Source organism: Cyprinus carpio, chromosome B17, assembly GCF_018340385.1.
Source record: "Cyprinus carpio isolate SPL01 chromosome B17, ASM1834038v1, whole genome shotgun sequence".
Classification (NCBI taxonomy): domain Eukaryota; kingdom Metazoa; phylum Chordata; class Actinopteri; order Cypriniformes; family Cyprinidae; genus Cyprinus; species Cyprinus carpio.
Window position 1 is genome coordinate 11,091,810 of NC_056613.1, and position 22,104 is coordinate 11,113,913.

Genomic DNA, 22,104 nt, shown 5'->3' on the forward strand with positions numbered 1-22,104 from the left:
ATATCTTGAATATTAGTGTTTTTAAGTATAAATAAGCACTGTCAAAAGGCCTAATTAAAGTCAAAGAAGATAATTTTTAGATAGTGATACAAATGCACAGGGTTTGAGCAGCCTACTATTACTATATTAGTAACCTTTTCACATTAACTTTTAGAGGGTTTACACAAATGTTATTTGAAAACACTGTTAAAACACGTACTTGTATGCAAAATGAATATGACATGACCCCCAAATTTTAAAGGGGATTTAAGACTTAATTAGGGGTCGGGCTCCAACATAATTAACATCTTGTTGGGGAAAATGTTAGAATAGTATAAGAACTATGCTTTTTTCTCTCAAACACAACTCAAATTTCATACAAAAAGCCTCTTGCACCTGTAGAATCTAAGATTTTACAATAAGAGTTTATTTGATTGACAGGTAAAGAGAGTCTACCCATGCTTATGTTCATAATCGTTATGCTAATGACAGGGTGTTATTCACAAGGAGGTGAAAGCGTAGGCTAGAGTCTCTCTAAAAGAGGCCAACACAGGTTAAGAACAAAAACTTGATGCCATTATAACACTCCTGTTAACAGATCTATTCATTGTGTGTCTGCCTTCATTTGTATAACCACAGAATGTAGACAGCATGTTAAATCACAGTCTTTGATTTTCATTGAATATCAGCATTAGGCCCTCAGTATGTGTCCAGTCAATTAAGAGGTTACCTGACTGAAGCATGCTAGACTAAGCTTTACTTCATTGTATGTTACAGAAAATCGCAAAATAGTCTGTTCTTCATATCTTGACAAATGACCCATGAACTCTACTCACTCTTCATATGATGAGCGATCAAACACAGGCAAATTTTTCCTAGAAATGTGCTGGATTTCTGGTGAATGCTGCACGTCGTTCAAACGACTCCCCGTGTCGTGCTAAACGAGAGGGTTTCTGATAATTATGGTAATTACCTTTTAAGAAGCCGAGCCTGAGACCATTAAATGTTCTTACATGAATATGAAACGGCGGTGCAATGTATGCTACGGAGCTGACAGCTCCTGTGGTCCTGCATGCCCACTCAAACCTTTCTGCTCAACAACCCCCTGCCCTTTATTCACACATACACACGCAGACAGTTGCACAGAAATCCGTCCCTTCATCCCATCTTCCTCTCTCCTCTATTCATCTCTGGTCCCTTCTGCACATGACAGACCGCAGCTGGCTTTGAGTTCTGTCCCCATTACTCCCCGTCTTTTCTTTCTTTTTGTTTCGCATGCACATGCTGGCATACACACACACACACACAGCAATTATCAAAGGCAATGAGACTGTTAGGTTGATAGATTGGTTTACATTTGCTGGAATAGAAAGACCTGAGTATGGGAGTATTTGCATGAGTGTATATTAGTTTCATCTTCCTGTTTCATCTTTCTGGACATTGCTGGGTAAAGTCAATAGAGTTGTAAACAAATGATTTATTTTTCCATTTAATCGTGTCAATAGCAAAGCAAATCACATCAGAAATTTTGGGGGGATTTACTTTTATCTCATTCATGTATTAAATGAAAATGTGAACACAATACAATTAAAAAATATATTTATATATTATTTTTGTTATTTTTAATAGGATTAATAGCATTATCGTCAACAGGCTGAGGCTCCCACTACTCTACTAGTCTTTCATTCACAATTATGATTTGCAAGTAGATGGTTTTTTTTTAAGTGGTATTTCATAAATCCAAATGATCAAATTTTTGAGTGGATTGAGCTTAAGGATTCAGCTTTTGATTACTTAAATGAATTGTTCTGTTTCTTTAATTATTGAACATTTTGATAATATGATATAGACTATTAAAAATAAAGGTGCGTTAAAGGTTCTTCACAGCGATGCCATAGAAGTACAATTTTTGGTTCTACAAAGAACCATTCAATCAAAGGTTCTTTAAAGAACCATCACTTTCTTAGCTTTTTATAATCTGAAGAACAAAGAACCTTTTGTGAAACAGAAAGGTTCTTCATGGCCATTTATTCCTCGTGAAGCACCTTTATTTTTAAAAGTGTAATATAATATTGAAAGAAATGTGATGGGAGTAAGATAAACGGCCACTTACTCAAACCAAAACCAACAACCAATTCTAAAAAAAAATAAAAAAAAAAAGAAAAAAAAGTAATACTGTAAAAAAAAATAATCACAACTAAAAAATTTTTGTTGTATTTTATTTAATAAATTACTCAATAATCATCAGTAGTAATAACCCAATCCTCAATTTCACATGATCCTTCAGATATCATTCCAATATGCTGATTTTGTGCTTAAGTAACATTTCTTATTATTGTCTATGTTGAAAACACTTAACACTGCTGCTTAATATTTTTGTGGGAACCATGATCCATTTTTTTCAGGATTCTTTAAAGAATAGGAATTTAAAAGGAACAGCATTTGCGATGGACAGGTCTAGATGAAAATGCACCATATTCTTTGAACAAGTGTTGGTCTCACCAACATGGTTTGTATGGTCCTCGCAATATAGACATGCTTTGTTGATTACAGCATTTTGTTGATTACAAAAAATTCAAGTCTTTTTGAGTCCATGTTTGTGTTGGTGTTTGAATACATTATGTAACAGTTGCATCGATTATTAAAGTATAAGTTAGGGTTTACATATTCATTGAGTCTATTACCTGAGCAGGTTATTAGAAACACTATCACACAGACACAACAACACATTCAATGATACCATAACATGTTATCAACATACAATGATACTACTACCACACAGAAAGAAAATCAAAGTGGAGAAAGTTGGTCACTGGTGCAGGAGAAAAGTATCCATATACACCCAATCTAATTTTACAAGCAAAATAAAAATATAAGTTATTTTCATATTCCAATTTCAAATTCGCATGTAAAATTGTACAAGCAACATATAAGGTTTTGTTATTTGCCTATTTTATTTTCAAATGTGCCCTTAAAAGCATGAAATAATTTTTTCTGCCTTTGAACACAAAGCTCCAGATAGTTGCTAGTGATGAGTTTGGTTATGTGTGTATTCTTGTGGTGCCATCAGCTTATCAACAGTCATTTCCTCACTTTGATTGAACCACTTTAGACATCGGACAAAAAACAAGTCTGAGTGTTTTGTTTGGTGTTTTCAGTCACATTTGCATCGATTAAAAGTTTGAGCGTACATGAAAAGAGCAAACAATCATATGCAAGATCTTGAGTAAAAATAAATAAGTCTGTCCATACACAATGTTGCATGTCTTGCACAGTGGAGAAAGTTGACTCACATCCAGAAGTTTTCTTGTGTTCAATAAGAAATCTCACTGACTCTCAATGTGTTTTGCAGAATGCTGATTATTATCTACAATTGAATTAAGCAATATACATGCAATAAAACAAATAAAAAATCAAGCATAATTGTTACCAACTACAAACTAAAAAATAAAGGTGCTTCACGATGCCAAAAGGTTCTTTGTGGCAAAAGAAGGTTCTACAAATAATGAAAAGGTAAGAATGAGATGGTTCTTTAAAGAACCGTTGACTGAAAGTTTCTTTGTACTTTGTACTTTTCTTTGTCATTTTCAAGTACAAAATAGCATCTTGAAAAAACAAAATCAATTTACTTGAGGAGCAAAACTGTATTAGATTTGTTTTTGGAGAATATATCTTGAATTATCTGTATTTTTACCAACACATTGTTTCAAACAAGAAAAAACTAATTGCCATTGGGATAAGAAAAATAAACTTTATTGAAAACAAATCTTGATATCTTAAGAATGATTATCTATTTTTACTGGAAAACAAGCTAATAATAAAATTAATAATAATTTTTGCAGTGTTGGGTTTAGTGCAGGGTTATTAATAGCTGTACAGTTAGTCATTTTTGTAGCTGCAGTTGTTTTTACAGATTTGGCCACAATAATGGTCAAATTGCCAGTGATGGGAGCAGGCCCTTTGGGAACAGATGTGGGTGTGTACTGGGAAATACTATGCTGTAAACATACACATGCAAATTTATACAATGCATGCCTGCAGATTCTGTTGGAACTGTACTGGATTTGAAATATGATTAGGTTAATATTTTAGCCTGTATCCTTTTTTGCAGGTTATTTGATGGAAGCATTTTTGAGTAGAAAATACTTGTTTACTCTGCCACAACAGCCTTGATGTTGTTTGGGTTTATTAACTGGGTGTTCTGACACTCCAATATCATCTTGGGGTTCGTTGCAGTTTTTAAGACATTACACATGTAGTAATGATGATCTGACTCAGTATGTGATAAAAGACATCAGCAGTGATTAATCGCTACTGTTAGTCTTAATGGAACATATTGGCAGAAAGCCTCACAGTCACAGCAGGGGTTCAAGTACAGATGTTAGGCACACACACACACACACACACATACACACACAATGACCCAGTAATTGGAATAATACTAAACCCCATGACTCCACAGCTGATCTGAGCTCAAATTGCTTGCAGCTGAGTACAATCCTGCTGGATCGGTTTGGTTTGTGTTGCTGGTTTGTCTTTGGGTGTGCTTGGACAAACTCAATTCCTACTCAAATATTGGCATCTCTCACAGCTAACTTAAAAAATCTGTCATATTTTAATGGAATGGCAGTAATGAAAATTTTATAAACTGTTTGGATGCAAACCACATGGCATATAATCAAGTTGTTTCTGGGACGTGGCCATAGATGTTTGTTTTCATTATCTAATTGGCTCTTAAACATGTAAACAGTCATACATATGTATGACAACAGACACCAATATGCAAAACCAATGTCTGGAAAAAATTGCAGAAGTTGTACATTTTCTTTTTTTTTTTTAAGAAATTCATATTTTTATCCAGCAAGGATGCATTTAACTGATCAAAAGTGAGTTAAAAGATTTTAAAATAGCACAAAAAATACATATTTAAAAATAAATGCGGTTCTTTAAACTTTTTATTCATCAGAAAATCCTGATCCTGAAAAGTACCATGGTTTCCACAGAAATATTAAGCAGCTCAATTATTATTATATTTTTTTTACATTGATAATAATTAGAATTTTTTGTTTGTTGAGCACCAAATCAACATATAAGAATTATTTCTGAGGGATCTTGTGATGCTGAAGATGATTTTAAATTATAATAATATTCCACTAATATTTACTTTAATATCTTTTTTGATCAAATAAATGTAGATTTGGTAGTCATTAGTGACTTATTTAAAAAAAACAAAAAAACAGTGAAATATCTGACCCCAAACTTTCGAACAGCTGTGTACACGTTGTTACTGGGGCAGTTCCCTCAACGATACCTCCACTGTACCCCTAAACATTAGTCGTAAAGGTATTTGTGCCTAATCTACCCTTGAAGAATATAGCCTAATAATACACCTTAATGTACAAAAGGTTACGGCAGGTGAACCTGTGAAGGTCAAAGTCAGGTGACAAGCTCTTATAAATATCCCAGTAAATTGTACCAGTAAATACCAATATATTCGGACTATACCAGTAAATTTTTTTCGATGGTGTTGTGTGTATGAGCTGTGTGTGCACATGATTCTCCTTTTCATTTGTCAGTAATCTTTCAGATGATTGTTGATTGGGAGAGTAGGAATAGTCAGGGTATTAGAATATAATTTGTGATGTAATTGCAATATAATTAATTTCCTGATTATGTACTGTACATATATCTACTGAAACACACACATTAGTGTATCCAGAATGAGCAGAACGACTCCAGTGTGGTGACTGCTGTCATGACCTCTGGCGCTCTGTGCTGCCGACACGGTTTGGTCTCAAAAAGTGCAGCACACAACACCCCTGAAGGCAAAGCCAAACCCACTGAACCTCAAACATGCACACTAACAGCTACACTTGTGATTGTAGCAATAGTTGACCCAAAAATGATCATTCTGGCATCATTTACTCACCCTCAAGTTTTTCAAAACCTGTATGATTGTTATTTTAATTCAGAACACAGGAGGAGTTATTTAGCTCAATGTCAAGGCTGTTCTTTTTCACACAGTATATACAGTACCTTATTGTGAAGGACGGACTGAAATTGTAATGTGCATGTTTTTGTTTTTTATCAGAGTTTTAAGGCCTGTTCACACAAAGACAAATATTTGGTGCATACATTCCACAAAGAAATCAGGCCAATTATTGAGAACTGCGTTTTTGGTCACATGACCAAAGCTGCTGTTACAGGAAAAACTACAACTTGGTGGTGCTCACAAACTGACTACACTGCAACAATGAATACCAGAGAAAGAATCCGAAACTCTTAACAAGCGGGTATCATAAACGGAAAGTTGAGCAGCACTTTGTTTACCAGGGTAAACAGGGTATTTCTGATTTTCTACGCCACCTACTGTTTGAGAGTGAATTTGCATTTTCATTCACTCCCTCTGCCATTTTATATGCATTGGTCTGAAGAGACAAATCACTGATTTTCGCAGACATTTGTGTTGGTGAGAAAAGGGCTTTATTCTGCCGTTTTGGCCAGGTCTGGTAAGAGATTACCTGTTAAATTAAAACATTTCAAATGCTCATTTTTTATCGTATTGGTGAAAGAGAAACCTCAACATTCTGTCACAATTTAATAATATGGGTTTGGAATGAGTCGATGATCACAAATACAATGTAATATAATGTTTAAAGTACCTGTAGTAGCACAGCAGTGCATATCTGTTTACATTTAATTAAGGTGGACTAGACTAGACTGTAATACAAATAGTTGAGTTTGCCAGGTGCATACAACATTTATGACAGGTGGTCATGAAAGTGTTGGTCAGTTTGTCTGCTTGACAATCCCATTTTGACCTGCAACAATAAAATTAAAGTGAGATAAACTTAAACTCAACAATAAAATTAAACTGAGAAATGTTTCATTTTAGTTAAAATAGATGTTGCCAAAGTTTTCATTTGGGGACATAATTTGAATTTGGCAAAAGGTAATAAATTGCAATATATCGCAGAACATCACAATATATTTAAAATCACAATAATATTGTATTGTGACAAGTATCGTGGGGCCTCTGGTAATTCCCACCGCTAACACTGCTCAGACATAGAGATGTATACAGGTTTTTTCATCCATAAAGAAGAGAAAACGCACATGTACACACACACACAGAACATATTCACTGTCAGCATGTCACCAACAGCGCAGAAGACAAACAGGCTTTGTGTCACATTAGGTCTGAGTGAGATGAAACTGCTGAGTGGAAAAGGTGAGAGAGTGAAGAGAGCTGCTGAGAGTTATGAGACTTGGCTGACAGGAAGAGCCTGATTAAGTTATCAAATGTTATCAGAGAGACAGGAAATATTTTTGTCATGTTAAGAAATGAGAACACCCCCTCCCTGTTTAATTGCACGGAGTCTGTTGCAGATTCAAAGAATATGGCCTCATCATATGACTAATAGTGTATGAAAGAGAGAAACAGCTCTGCATTCTGACAGAATCTTTGTTATAATGCATTTTTCAGTTTGTCAGCAAAATATTACTCAGTAACTGTAATTATATTCAGTGGTTGGCCTTTTCACCCTTTGTTCAGTATGAGTAAGTTCCCTGTGGGGCCTAAAACAGAATTATACAATTACAGAATTCGCAGATTATATAATGTTAGATTCTTATGGAGCTTGTAATATGACAAAACAAATTTATGTAAATTTGAATTATGGACAAGTGTCATTTAACAAAACTGAATATTATGTGGCATTTAAAAATAGTACTGAATTTTTTATTATTTTTTTTATAGACATGCATTTTCAAAACAGCGATTATTTATTTATTTATTTATTTTTTCTGAAATCTTAAGACTGCAAATATCCAGTTTTTAGCAATACATACAGCTTTAGGTTTTCAAGATGAAGAGGAAATTCGGAACATCAAATTCAAAATTCAATATGCAGAAATTCAGATCACAGGGAAGAGTAGATGATCTCCGAAAAGTCAAACCAAGCCTTTTAGCCACTTAGTAGTTTTCTGGTGTGAACGATACAGTTTAAGATCTACCTGATCATGAATCACCCAGAAGTAGTCTAAGTGATTCTTAAACATTTATGGTTTATATACTTATAGGTTAGCATTATCAGCATGTGAAACATTTGTCTAAGTGGTCTCTGGTGTCTGTTTTAAAGTATATTTGGTGTGAATGTGATTAACATGCCACTGTGTCTATACAGGACTCGAGCGAAAGCAAAAAAGGCCGTAGAGCCCCTTAATTATAATCAGTAATATTTCCTACACTGGATGCTGTGTGGCACAACACCGTGTCTAAATGGACGCGACTGCTTGAAGTGAAAAAGCGCCTGTTGAAAAGAGCTTGGACTACGTCAGGAATAATGGGGAATTTGTTTGCTGTTGGGAATTTCACATTCAGTGTAGAAAATATTGATTATAATAAATAGTTTCTGCTGTCTTTTCTCACAACGCCTCTCACTGCCTGTGTCCGGTCTAGAAGTGTCATAGCCTACATAGGGTTGCAAAAAGTGGTACATTCCAGTATATTTCGAAAACATTCCAGGATTTTTTTTGTGTGTCTTTGTCTTGTATGCTTAGCTTTAATGATGGACACACTACTTTGAGCAGTAGAAATCTACTGCGTCTTTTTAAAAAGCATAAATTCAACGTACAGCAAATAATAATAGATCCCAAATGTAAAAATATAACTCAACTTTAGTGCAACACTGCAAACCTGCAGCTTTACAATTTGCATTTTAATTCTGCTATGAGATCATGGCATCACTTATTGATTTTCTATTGGTCATATGTCTTCACGTGATACGAATTCGCAGATCAGCGTTCACTAAACTTGAACTTTAAAATTCGCATGAGCTTGCGTTTCTTATCTCATGCATTTGAATGCATATGAATGGAAACCAATGAAACAAAAAAATAGTACTGCCCAAGTTTGTGAAAATGTCTTCAGAAATATAGTGACAAAAACTATTTGAATAGCTCATAAAACATGTTTGACTGTAGATCTAGTAATGTCAACAGGTTTGTGTTAACAAGGTTGAGTACTGCAAATATCATTGTCTTTGTATGAAAGCTATTAAGTCTATTTGTGTGTGTGTGAAAAAGATAATGGTAGTTTAAACTGGCATTTTTACACATCAGGTTTGCTTCAACAGGCAGTAAACTGCTGGATTGACACTAGAGAATGAGAGAGACTATGAGGGTGAATGAGGGACGAGTAAAGAAGCAGTAAGAGGGAAGGAGAGAAAGAGAGAGAGAGACATCTCCCTCTGGCCAAAATGAACAAGAACTAGGCCATGCTGTACCGCACCTGAGCAAAGCCAAAACAGCTGATGCTTCTTTTTTAACTCACCTTTAGATTTATTGAGGTAAAAAACAACTACTATAACTTTATTTTTACGTTAGTGGCAAAGCTCAGCGTCCTCTACTCTGACTACAGTGGTGTCTGAGGGGCTGCAAGGACGTAACTTTTTGTGTGCGTGGCAGTGTGTTCAGTAGTTCAGGTTGCATCACTGTGGCTGAGCTCCTCTGGGCATCAGATGTGGCCTTATAAAACCCACATCTGAGCCAAATGCAGATGAATGAAACAAATTGTTTCAAACAAAAGAGCCTGAGTAAATATTTGCACAAATCTGACATTATTTGCAACACCTGTCTGATTCCACAGAGGAAAAATCAGTTGAGGTAAAACGCATGTTTTCAATCTGTTAGTTTAAACAATGTTGGTTTGGTTTAATTCCATGTATTCTTTTGTTTTATTTGACTCTGAACTGAAGGCATGCTTATTCCAATATAATGATCTAACAGTCTGAGTGAGTGAGAAAAAGAGAGTAGCAATTCACTAAAGACTACTAAAGGAGAATACTCACCTGTGCTGTAATTCAGAGCATCATGCCTCTATGGCGCCTCTGTTGACATAATGTGTTATTGCAGCCAAACCAAAAAAAGTGGGTAGGCAGCAGGAAAGCAAGAGACAGATTACTGTAAAATTCTCTCCTTTTTTTTGATGCAGATATGTATGACCTGCCATTTTGTTTATTATGTTTATATATATATATATATATATATATATATATATATATATATATATATATATATATATGTATATATCAGATGAATTATTTTGATACATGTATCAGCATCTTAGAAAAAAGTTATGTTGCACATGTAATAATTTAAAAAGAAAGCTAGGGGGTTGCGTTTAGAAAAGGGTGAAGATCAAAGAGATCTGCTTAGGTTTTAATGAAATGATGCAATTAAGATGTAAATTAGAGATTAAAGTGCATGTGTGCGCGCATGCATGTGAACTTCTGAATTTCACCCTATTTAGCTATTCATTTGTTCAAGCGTGTGTGTGTGTATGTATATAATTATTATTATTATTTTATCTCCATTCAGGAGCGATGTCCGATTTAACGAATCGTTCTTTTGAGTCGGATCATTCAGTAGGCAAGTTTAAATTTTGATTTGAACAATTCGTAGCCTAAACCGCGCGGTTCACAAGTCAACAAATTGCTGACCTGACTATCATCTCTTTTAGACGCCCTTTTTGTTAATTATTTGAAATATTTGTCCCTAATTGTGCGAAAAGTTATTTGAATAGAGCAGAAGAACTTAAAAAAAATCTAATTTAATGTGCTGAACCTAAATAACTGATTCGCGGAATGAGTGTTATTTCCCGCTTTACTACTGGACAAACCCGTTCATGATGGAATGGTGTGGTTTATACAGCCGGCTGGAGAGGGTACAGTATAGAAAATGAATGAAATGTCGAGTGTGTGATGTATTACACCACTACAAATGAAACCGGTATTGTATCACGTGGTCACCGTGACTGATAATTCATTCATTGATCATCACTAACACGGATAAAGGACCGTTTGCGTTCATACATGTGTGTAAGAGAGGGCAACAGCGGGAGAGTAAAAAAAAAAAGAAAAACGTTGAAACAGAATCCCTGCGCTCTCTCTTTCTCTTCCCGAACGCAGAGCGTGAGGCTCCGCTGCAAGCGCGCGCACTCTCTCACTCTCTCTCACACACACACACACATTCACGCACCCAGTGACACACACACTGAACCAGCCGAGAGAGGGAAGAATGAGGAAGATCTCGCACGCACATTTCAGCTCTCACAGATTTGCAGATAAAGCATCAGATATTTGATCGCTACGGGTCTGTTTGGGGAAAAACACGCGTATATGGAAATCGAAGGGTGCATGTAATACTGTCGCTAATCTTTCCTGCATCTCCTATATAAAAACCTAAACTAATGCGAGCTGGGATACTACTGAAGGCTTCCGACACGCACTGTCTCCGCTAACATTTCTGCTGCCGTTTTCCCACAGACTGACTACTTTACGGAACACCGTTACGGTAAGAGGACCCTCTTTATATTTATATATTATGGGTTTGCATGTAGCTATGCTGGCGATATCGTTGCACGAGGGTTAATAAGGGGCCACCGACAAACCGAGTATCACATTCATATCATCATTAGGGAGAGTGATCCATACAGAGGTGCGCTCTCGTGCCTGTCCGGTGCGGTGTGGTCCGGTCCGGTCCGCAGTGGCCCGCGGATGATGACTTAACCGGCCGTTCGCCTTCACCTCGTTTTACGGGATTCTGATGGGCACGTAAAAGTTGTATTAAACACGATATTTTTGCAAGAACCCCCGCTATCTATGAGCACATCACGAAAAAAGCTCTTAATGCAACCGTAGCAAACGTTTATCCGAACAATAAGAGCACCCAAATAAGAAATGATGCGTGTCCGCATCGCTTACGTTGTGGGATAACAGATGTTTCATCAGTGGATGGGGTAGAGGTGCTGAATGAGAGCAGTAGGTTGCGGTAGATGTGAATGAGAGTGAGCGAGATTTGAGCAGTGCTGAAATAAAGCGCTCTGTATTCGGTTCTTTTGCATTCCAGATCGCTATACCGACCTAGGTTAAACGATCGTTAAAGCTACCGAAATGCGTATGATTACATAATTATGTAGGCATAATAAAAGATTAGTGGTTTTAGTTTCATATGAATGTGTGAGTAATGTATGCAAGCTTTTGCTGTGCACTATGCCCATTGATGACTGCAGATATGAGAGTGTGTGTGACACTATGGGTGTGTGCCCATGCATGTGTTTTGCACCATGATAAGTGTTTCTTCTTGCCTCAGGGGCGGATTGCCACCCTTTGTATGATGATGCATTTTGCAGGTATTGTTTTAAGTTAGGTCTGCTTACTTGCAATCAAGCACCATGCAGCGTCCCAACCTGAACTTCACTGCATTATTTTTCGGAACCAACTACTCTGGACTAATAGCGAGAAACAACTAGCAGAATGTAATATTGTTGAGCACTAGGCTTAAGGGAGCATCTGGACTTGTTTATGCATTCTGTTGCAATAAACCTGATGATTGATTTGATAAACAAATTTGATAAATAGATAATCAAGTACAGATGCTCCAGAACAAGTTTTTTTTTTTTAACCTGACATTTTGGGAACGTGCCTTTCAGCAAATGCTGATGAAATGATCCAAAAATGTCAGCCTTGAATCAGTGTCAGACATGCCGTAATAATGCAACAGTTTTTGAGAACACGTGTGTCGGTGCTTGTTGGTGATCAGTGTCCTGCTTTCATTTCAATAGTTGCTTGATCTATTTTTCTCTTCATCCCCCTTTTCTCTTTCTATTATAGCAGAAGTTTGCCGCCGAGTAAGGAACGATGAGGCATCGTGAGACCTCCCCACGCCTCTTCCTGAGCTTTCAGTGTCTAGTCCTCATGGTGATACTGCTCTACAATGTCCACCATGTGACAGCGGAACATGTTTCAGACCACAGCCAGGATCATAGTTCTCCTTCCAACAAGTCTTTGAGCTGTGGTGGTTCAGCTACATGTGCCCCAGGAGTCATCCTTCCTATGTGGGAGCCCCCAAACCCTTCGTCTGGAGACAAGGTAGCCCGAGCCACGGTTTACTTTGTGGCAATGGTATACATGTTTCTGGGAGTTTCGATTATTGCTGACCGCTTCATGGCATCCATTGAGGTAATCACCTCTCAGGAGAAGGAGATCACCATTAAGAAACCCAATGGTGAAACGACCACTACAACAGTACGCGTCTGGAACGAAACTGTGTCCAACCTCACCCTCATGGCTCTGGGGTCTTCAGCTCCTGAGATCCTGCTCTCGGTCATTGAAGTGTGCGGTCATAACTTTGAAGCTGGTGACCTCGGACCCTCTACCATTGTCGGCAGTGCAGCTTTCAACATGTTCGTCATTATTGGCATCTGTGTCTATGTGGTGCCCGATGGAGAGCATCGCAAAGTGAAACACCTGCGTGTTTTCTTCGTCACCGCCGCTTGGAGCATCTTCGCTTACTTGTGGCTCTACCTGATCTTGGCTGTTATCTCGCCGGGCATCGTCCAGGTGTGGGAAGGTCTTCTCACTCTTTTCTTCTTTCCAATTTGCGTGGTCTTTGCTTGGATCGCTGACCGCCGCCTCCTGTTTTACAAGTATGTTTACAAGCGCTACCGAGCTGGCAAGCACCGTGGCATGATCATCGAGACGGAGGGGGACCGTCCCCTGCCATCCAAGGTGGATATCGAGATGGACGGAAAGATGCTGAACTCTCACGCAGTGGACTTCTTGGATGGAACTCTGGCTTTGGAATTGGAGGACAAAGATCTAGATGATGAGGAAGCAAGACGTGAAATGGCAAAGATCCTGAAGGAACTGAAGCAGAAACATCCCGATAAAGAGGTGGAGCAGTTGATTGAACTTGCTAATTACCAGGTGCTCAGCCAGCAGCAGAAGAGCCGTGCATTCTACCGATGCCAAGCGACCCGCTTAATGACCGGAGCAGGTAACATTCTGAAGAAGCATGCGGCGGACCAAGCTCGTAAAGCAGTGAGCATGCAAGAGGTGCGCAGTGACACTGGAGAGAATGACCCGATTTCAAAGATCTTCTTTGACCCTGGCTCTTACCAGTGCCTGGAAAACTGTGGAACTGTGGCGGTGAATGTGATCCGACGTGGAGGCGATCTCAACCAGATGGTGTCTGTGGAATTCCGCACAGAAGATGGAACCGCAAACGCCGGCTCAGATTACGAATTCACAGAAGGCACTGTTGTTTTCAAGCCAGGTGAGACGCAAAAGGAGATCCGAGTTGGAATTATTGATGATGACATCTTTGAAGAGGATGAGAACTTCCTCATCCACCTCAGCAATGTCCGCGTGCTTCACGAGGGTGATGAGCCAGAAACCACTGAAGCCAATCACATGGAGACCATCGCAACGCTCGGTGTACCCTCTACAGCAACAGTCACCATCTTTGACGATGACCATGCTGGAATCTTCACATTTGAAGAGCCAGTCACCCACATTAGTGAGAGTGTGGGTGTCATGGAAGTGAAGGTACTGCGTACATCTGGCGCCCGTGGGGTGGTTTCACTGCCATATAAAACCATTGAGGGAACTGCGCGTGGAGGGGGAGAGGACTTTGAAGACTCCCATGGTGTTCTGGAGTTCCAAAACGACGAAATCTTGTAAGTAATAGTCTTCTATTTACAGTAAAAAAAAAAATACAAAATTGGGTTCCTGTCCAGATGGGTCACTCCTAAAATATTATAGTTAAGAAGAACTGTGTAAGAGAGTCTAAATTTCATTTGTGTTAGTATAGTGCCCTGTCAGAACAGGAATGTAATGCATGTAAGATGTTTTTGAATTGTATGTGCTTGATGGAGCAGCATGCTTAATGCAAAGTATTTTGCTGTGTGACATCATTGTGATGTTACCGTGATGTCAGAAGCATTATGTGCAAAGAGCAGCCGATGGAGGATGTCATCAAAAAGAAACTCCCAATATCTACTTCTCATCTTCTTCTCTTCTCCATCTTTATGTATTGTATCTTTCACAAATCTCTTGCTTTATATTTCAGCCTCAAAGCCTGATACCTAAGATTCAGTGGGAATGATAATGATTATTATATTCTGTTTGGCAGATGTTTTGCTGTTTTGTTTTCTGTTTATTTATTATTTTATCAACTGCTTCGTGTAGTCTTCGTAAATGTTTAATGAGTCATCTTTTGGCTACAGCTTCTGACTCAAGTTTGTTGTTTCTGGAGATGATGCATGCATGAGTGTTGCTGATCTCATGAGTATAATACCTGTTGAAAAACAAAACATCTAAGACCAGACTGAGCTGGTTAGCTGGTCTTGTTTAGTCCTGGTCAGGCTGGTTTAGGGTGGCTTTGGGTACCTTAGCTAAACCAGGCTGGGAGACTAACTTAACCCTTTAAGCCCTGAGGCCATTTTTGCCTCACTGAAGTTGATGTTTTTTTTCTCGGAGTGACATACACAAAAATAATGACACATAACTAGAAGACTGTAGCAAGGAGAAACAAAAGGTTGGTATCGTTTGATAGAAAACTTTCTATACTTTGTGGAAAAAATATATATAAAAAAAATTTCATTAGGACATTCTCATGCTGAGAAATAGCTGAGAAAAATGTAAGAAAAATTTGAGTGCTCAAGAGAAATTTTTCATTTCTGTCTTATTTGACATTCAATATCTCAGGACAGAAATATGGTAGGAGGAAAATTATTTTTTGATGATGTTCCCCAGCATGTTAGCTGAATTTGTTTTAAATTGTGTGGATAGCATAAAGTATCCAAAAGTTACAGTATTTTGTATAAACAAACCGGCCTTTTTGTTTAGCTGTTTTTTTGATTCCCTGAAGGAATTTTAAAAACTTGTTTTCTGAGTGCCATACACAAAAATAATGACTCATAACTCCAAGTCCGTAGCAAGGTGAGTCAAAAGGTAGGTATTGTCTGATAGAAATGTCTCTATATTTTCTTTGCATTTGAATATTCTCATGCTGAGAAATAGTTGATAAAATGTAAGAAAAATTAGTGTGGTCCAGGGAAACTTTTCATATCACTCTTATTTGACGTTCAATATCTCATGAAAGAAATAAAGTAGGAGAAAAATTATTAAACCTAAATTCCATTCAGGGTTTGCTTAGTAATTTGATTGCCGGTGGGACACCTCAGGTTTAAAGGGTTAAACCAGCCAAGCCCAGTAAGCCACAACACCTTAAGCTATCATAAACAATCCCTCCTCTTACACAGGTTCCTCGCCATGTGACCCATGGATTTCTCATGCTGACATTATGACAGCATCAATTTTCTAGGCTACAGATCTAAGTGTGAGTGTGTTTTGTTGTTTGCTGACAAGCTGTTGCTTGACATGAGAGGGAAGCCTCAAAGCTATCTCAAACATGTCTCTTGCACCTGAGCAAAGGTTATTGAAAGTGAATAATCAGCCCATCTGCATAAGACATATGCTAAAACAGAAAACTCTCCATCTGCCCTGGTATACAAGGCGTTAGGCAAGCACATTGACCAACTGTAACAGGCCATGTATATTTTAACCAGATTCAAAGCAGATGTTGAGGGTCAGACTTTTAGGGGCCTGTTGGCCTGTTGCATACTTTCCATAGAGCAAAGCTGTGCGTGCCTTTAAGTGGATTTTAATAACACTCCTGTAATGAAATGATGAAGGGATGGGGGGAGGGGGGTGTTGTGCACTGTTCAGGACTGTATACAGGATTGGGGCCGCTTGCAGCTCAATGCACATTCAAGAACTCTGATGTTTTGATTTCCTTGGGATCTTAAAAATTTCCAGAACATATAATTAGAACATTATCTCAGCATTCTGGAATATGAGTGTGGAACAAGGCTGGAATGCAGGGTTACCTCACTGTGCAGGACCATGATTCATTGCACTTTCTGAGCCCTTTTGGAACCGTTTGGACACTCTGTTTACTAAATACAGCCCTGTGAAAGTTATTCACTCCAGAACAGTGTTTGACCATGCTTAGAAACAATCTGGATGTCAGTGAAAGAAGAATGCACTGCCAATATCTCTCTTTAGTGCCAAACTGTTAACATCACAGATGTGCCTGCAGTCACATGACTTTTATTTTCGTCACATGAATGTGTGGTCTCACTGTCACACGGTAGATCATCTAGATTCAAATTCATGTGGTGAATATCAGTTCAATATGCTCTTTATTGTGGTGGCTTCTGGGTCTAATGGTTGTGTTTTGGTAGTGACATGGGATGTTAAGAATTCCAGGCCAGATCTCATGGAGGAAGACAAGGCTGTGAAGTAGAGGTCTTCATAGGTCCACTTGGATCTGAAAACCAGAGGTCCAACTCGGAACCCGAGCGAGTTCGGGTCCAGAACTTCGACGAGTACCTCGGACAGGGGTCGGGTTCAGTATTAGCAGCCTCAGGTCTCTGGTAATTTAAAATAAACATGCTTTTTCCAAATGGACCTGATTATTCTTTTAAACTATCCCGAATGCGTATAGGCTACTTTCACTTTCGTGTTAAGTGAGGAACGCACATAGAAATAGAGCATACCTTTGGAACCTTGTACAAAGAAATCATCTTATAGATTATTATGAGATCCATCAGGAAAATCCACTTGCTTCATTATGCTGCCTGTTCATACATGGCTTTTCTTTTTTTGTGTGCAGAAGCCTTTCACTGGAGATCAGGTTGCAGACAACACTAGCGAATCCATGAATTATTATGCTATCGATTTATTTTTGATCAAACGATCATGTTTATTTTTCAAATCCACTGGTCACAATTGAAAGCCTAGCTCAGAAATAACTTGTATCCATCAGGCAGGCACTAATATAAAGTAGCCTATTAATAAATTGAATAAATAAATCAAAGTAATGGAGAGGCGGCCAAATCAGTCAGCAGGTCACTGGGATTTCTCCTGACTCACTGCAGGGCTGCAGGCTGTACACAAGTCAATGCCGTTCACATTCGGGTTCAAAATTAAATGCCGTCAGGTCGGACTTGGGTCTTATTCCATCAGGTCTGTCTCTGGGTTTTCTTTAAAAAAAAATATTTATGCATGATGGGTTCGGGTCAGAAGTGATTCGGGTCAATTCGGGTCGAGTACAGATTTTAGGACCCGAGAAGACCTCTACTGTAAAGCACCGTCGTGCTGCGATGCCCTTGAACAAAACCCAGATGCAAGGCTGAATTGATTGCTCTGGAAAAGAGAAAGGAAAAAAAAAGAAAAAGGAATGAGAAAATAGATGATCTACATCCCAGAGCCAGAGGCAAACTCCACCCTAATTTCAGTGTTGCAGTTTGTAAGAGAAAAAACAGAACTAAAGTTTGAGCTCCTCGCAGGCCTGTAGTTTCTTTGCTCCCATTGGATTATTCCGAGAGTCAGGAGCGCTGGCATTAACTGATAAGCAGATTTCAGCAGAGCTAGAACACCTGTCAATCACAATGTCCTATGCATCCCCTGATCATTGCTTGTTTGCTCATGAAATGTTCTGGTTATTGATTATTCTTTTGGCTCACAATACATACAGTCCTGCAGATTTCCCCTGAAATGAACACAAACAATTCAGATAAAAATTCTCCCTGAGTCTGCTAATGAGTGTTTTATACGGTATTTAATGTCGTTCATGTTTTTGCATTTAATGACTTTAACTTTTAAATTCAATTTCTGAATTTTAATAAATTTAATTTGATGTATCAAATAGAATGCAGAATTGCAATTTAAAATTCTGAATAATGACTCAACAAAGGTTTGTTTTAAAGTTTTGAAGAAAAAAAATATTTTTAAAAATTTGTAGAGCTTACTGACAGATAGGTAGATGTTTTAAAACTTCACTTTTATGAATGTGAATTTAGTTGATCTATTTAATCCTATGAAATAAATTATATTTTGTGGCTCTGAATGGAAGAACACTTCATTTCCTTCTTTCTTCTTCCTGTCATGCCAATTCAGCTTTGAGTGATGTGGCTATTCAGTTCAAACTTCAACTCAGCACTGAAAGGATTCCAATTATTCAGTTCTGAATTTTGCTCAACACTGGTTTATATTCATTTCTACCAGATCCCACTTTAATGATATAACACAGATTCAGAGTACCGCTGCATTATCAGCTCTAACTGGCAATTTGACATTTGTGTTCATGAAATGCCAGGGCAGTGGATGGCAGGAACAGTCATGATAATGCTGGTGCATCTGTTATTTGCAGGTTTGCACATGGTCATGTATTTGTGTGTCTATGTGTGTATGTTGATGTAGTATGTCATTTTGAAGCAGCCATTGGTACGATGTCCTTAAGATAAGCTTTAGATCAGATAAAGCCGACAACTTTATGGGATTATGTGTGTGTAAATACAAAAAGCATGCAGGTGCAAGTAATAAAATGGTATGACAAATGACATCTGTATCTGTATCTGACAACTTAATCATCAGACCGTCCCGCTGGACAGGCTCAGAATGAGATGAAAGAAGGAAGAAATGAAGGCTAAACATAAGGGAGAGAGAAATGTGTTGAGAACTGATTAGCTGATGAAAAAATATAACACCAAATATGGGTTTAAAAACCTTTTGAGCTGCCTACGTAGACAGCATTTTAAGCCTCACATACTATGATGCCCAATGAGTGCTGTCTAGGTAGACATCTTGAAACAACCAGGTCATGAATTTAAATTTTGCCTTAATTTTATTCTATTTATATATAAAAAAATCTTCTAGAAATACAATATGCTAATTGTAAATATTTTATAGTTGATACTTCCTGGAAATATCTAATAGTTTTTTCTTGCATATTAGTTCTAGCTCTTCTATTTTATGTCTCCACATTGTGGTTTGGAGAACAAAAAATTTAAACAATGTTGTCATAGATAAACTTCTGAAAAAAAGAAGTTTTAGGAGATGCACAAATTGCAAAATAAAAAGATGTTTGCTTTTTCTAGGTGATTTTATTTAAAAGACTTAACATTTGTGAAGGTCATTCTTGCAGTTTGACTTACTGCCTAAATGGCAAGTAATTTTATTTACCTGCCAAAGCCATTTGTTGCTTGGTAAGTGCCATTTTTTTGGCAGGAAGTAAAGAAAAAGAAAGAGAGATGAAGAGGGCGACAGATATAAAGAGAGAGAAATCTATAGGGGGTAAAGTGAGAAAGAGAAAGAGAGAGACACAGGGTCAGGTTTGAAGTGTAAATCAGCTCTTTCTCATTAGAGCCAATAACAGCTGCAGGAAAAAGCATAACAAGAACATTCACGCAGCACACACACTCAAACACCACATGCAGACACAGGCTCACACACACTGGTGTAAGGGACGCACCCGTTCCTATGCAGGGGTCATTCTAACACCATTATGAGTAAGAAGGACTTTGGATAAATTTGGTTCGATTTTAAATTTAATTCAATTGTGGTGCATATACCGTGTGTTTTCATAGAAGTTTTAATGTTATACAGACAAAATATTTTAACAAGATTCAAGATTGCAATTGATGTTTAGGAATGCAATGTGTCTGTACTAATAGTCATCAGTGAATAATTTGAATGTGTATATATATATATATACACACATTCAAATTATTCACTGATGACTATTAGTACAGACACATTAGTTATATAGTTTTATATTTTTTGTTTTGTTTTTATTTCTTTAATAAATTGTGACTCAAAATCTTCAAAAAAATCTTCAAAATGTAACAAAATATTTTAGCACAGAAAAGGCTAAATTAAGAGAAATGTGTTTAAGAGTTAATATCAATGACTTTCTACAGTTATAATCAATATCATTTTATAAACACTTTTGTGTTGAATGAACTGAATGTCTCATTGTTTTGTGAGCAGGCCGTCAAGATTTGCAATGTGCCATGTGTAACACAATGCAGTAATGCATTCAATCACACACTCATAGACATGCTTGCACACACTTGCACACACTTTAAATGCTCATAAAGGCTATTAGCTGTCTCATAATTGACAATTAAGAGTGATAGTATTCAATTAAATGTTGCAGGAAAAATATTTATATATTATTTTCCTTTAACAAATGGAGCAAAGAAAAAAAATCCCACTTCACCTGGAAGTGTCATTCGTTCATTTGAAAGCCATTATGATATTAAAAGTAATGAGTGCAGCTGATTACAGTTCTTAATGATGTGTAAAGCCTGTAATATGTAACTGTGTATAGTAGCACTCCATTTAATGCTAATAATGAAACCAATATTAACCAAGATTTCATATTGGTCTCCTCAGATACTTTCTTGCTTTTCTCTGCTTCTGTCTTTTGGTGTCTGTCTTTCTGCCTCCGTCTCTTTTTCTCACTCTGACAGTGGCATGAAAAATGTTGCATTCTGGGCAGAGTCTGTAATGAGAGGGTTATTAACAGTGATGTTTCAATTAGCGCACGAGCTTCCTGTGCAGGTGGGAAGGGAGTGTTTCTGTCAGATGTCCTGAACCCTCACTCACCCCGAGAGCTGAGTCAAGCCTCACTAATGAACACCCCGACATACTGTCACTGTCACCCTCGCTCCAGTCCCCTTTCAGCTCTATCAGCGCTTTCTGCCTTCATTTCTTTCTTTCTTCCTTGCTTGCTTTCTTTCACTCTTAAGAACTCTAATATTTAGGGCTTATGGATTTAAACAAACTTCTGTCCTTAAGAAATAATTGCCACATCTGGAGATAAGATACAGTATATAATGTAAGTATATTATTTAAATTAACTATTGATATTGATAATGGATACATGTATATATGTAAAATATCAATATAATTAAATATGTGATTATAAATAAAAGCTTTATAGTTTAATAAAAATATATAACAGATTATTTATATATATATATATATATATATATATATATATATTATATTATATTATATTATATTATATTATATTATATTATATTATATTATATTATATTATATTATATTATATAACTAAATGTGTACTGCCATAAACCGATGTCCATTTGATTTGTTTTTTTGTATATTTAGATTTAATATAATATAATATAGTATATGTAAAATAATATACATATGTACTATATATTACATCATATTTATTTATATTACATTGTATTATATATGTAGTATTTATGTATATGATATATAAAATAATATGCATATTACATAATATATTTTGTATTACATTAAATGTTTTACAAGTTACACAAGTGAATTGCAGTTTTATACATTACATATATTTTATATATTATAAATATAAATTATGTGATATACAAATATATATATATATATATATATATATATATAAATATTATATATTTTATTA

At 36.9% G+C, this 22,104-nt stretch overlaps 1 protein-coding gene across 5 annotated transcripts in view; it reads left to right on the top strand.

The window, feature by feature from the left end:
* Nucleotides 1–22,104, top strand: part of slc8a1b (solute carrier family 8 member 1b) — a 123,008-nt gene that overhangs the window by 32,713 nt on the left and 68,191 nt on the right. For 2 of the 5 annotated variants that reach the window (XM_019120185.2, XM_019120183.2), the window contains exons 1-2: nucleotides 10,991–11,334; nucleotides 12,654–14,500. In XM_019120185.2, the coding sequence (XP_018975730.1) occupies nucleotides 12,681–14,500 (1,820 nt within the window). In that variant the 5' untranslated portion in view covers nucleotides 10,991–11,334; nucleotides 12,654–12,680. Of the gene's footprint in view, nucleotides 1–10,990; nucleotides 11,335–12,653; nucleotides 14,501–22,104 lie in introns of those variants that run through there. The other 3 variants (XM_042742189.1, XM_042742188.1, XM_019120184.2) reach the window with 2 other exon arrangements.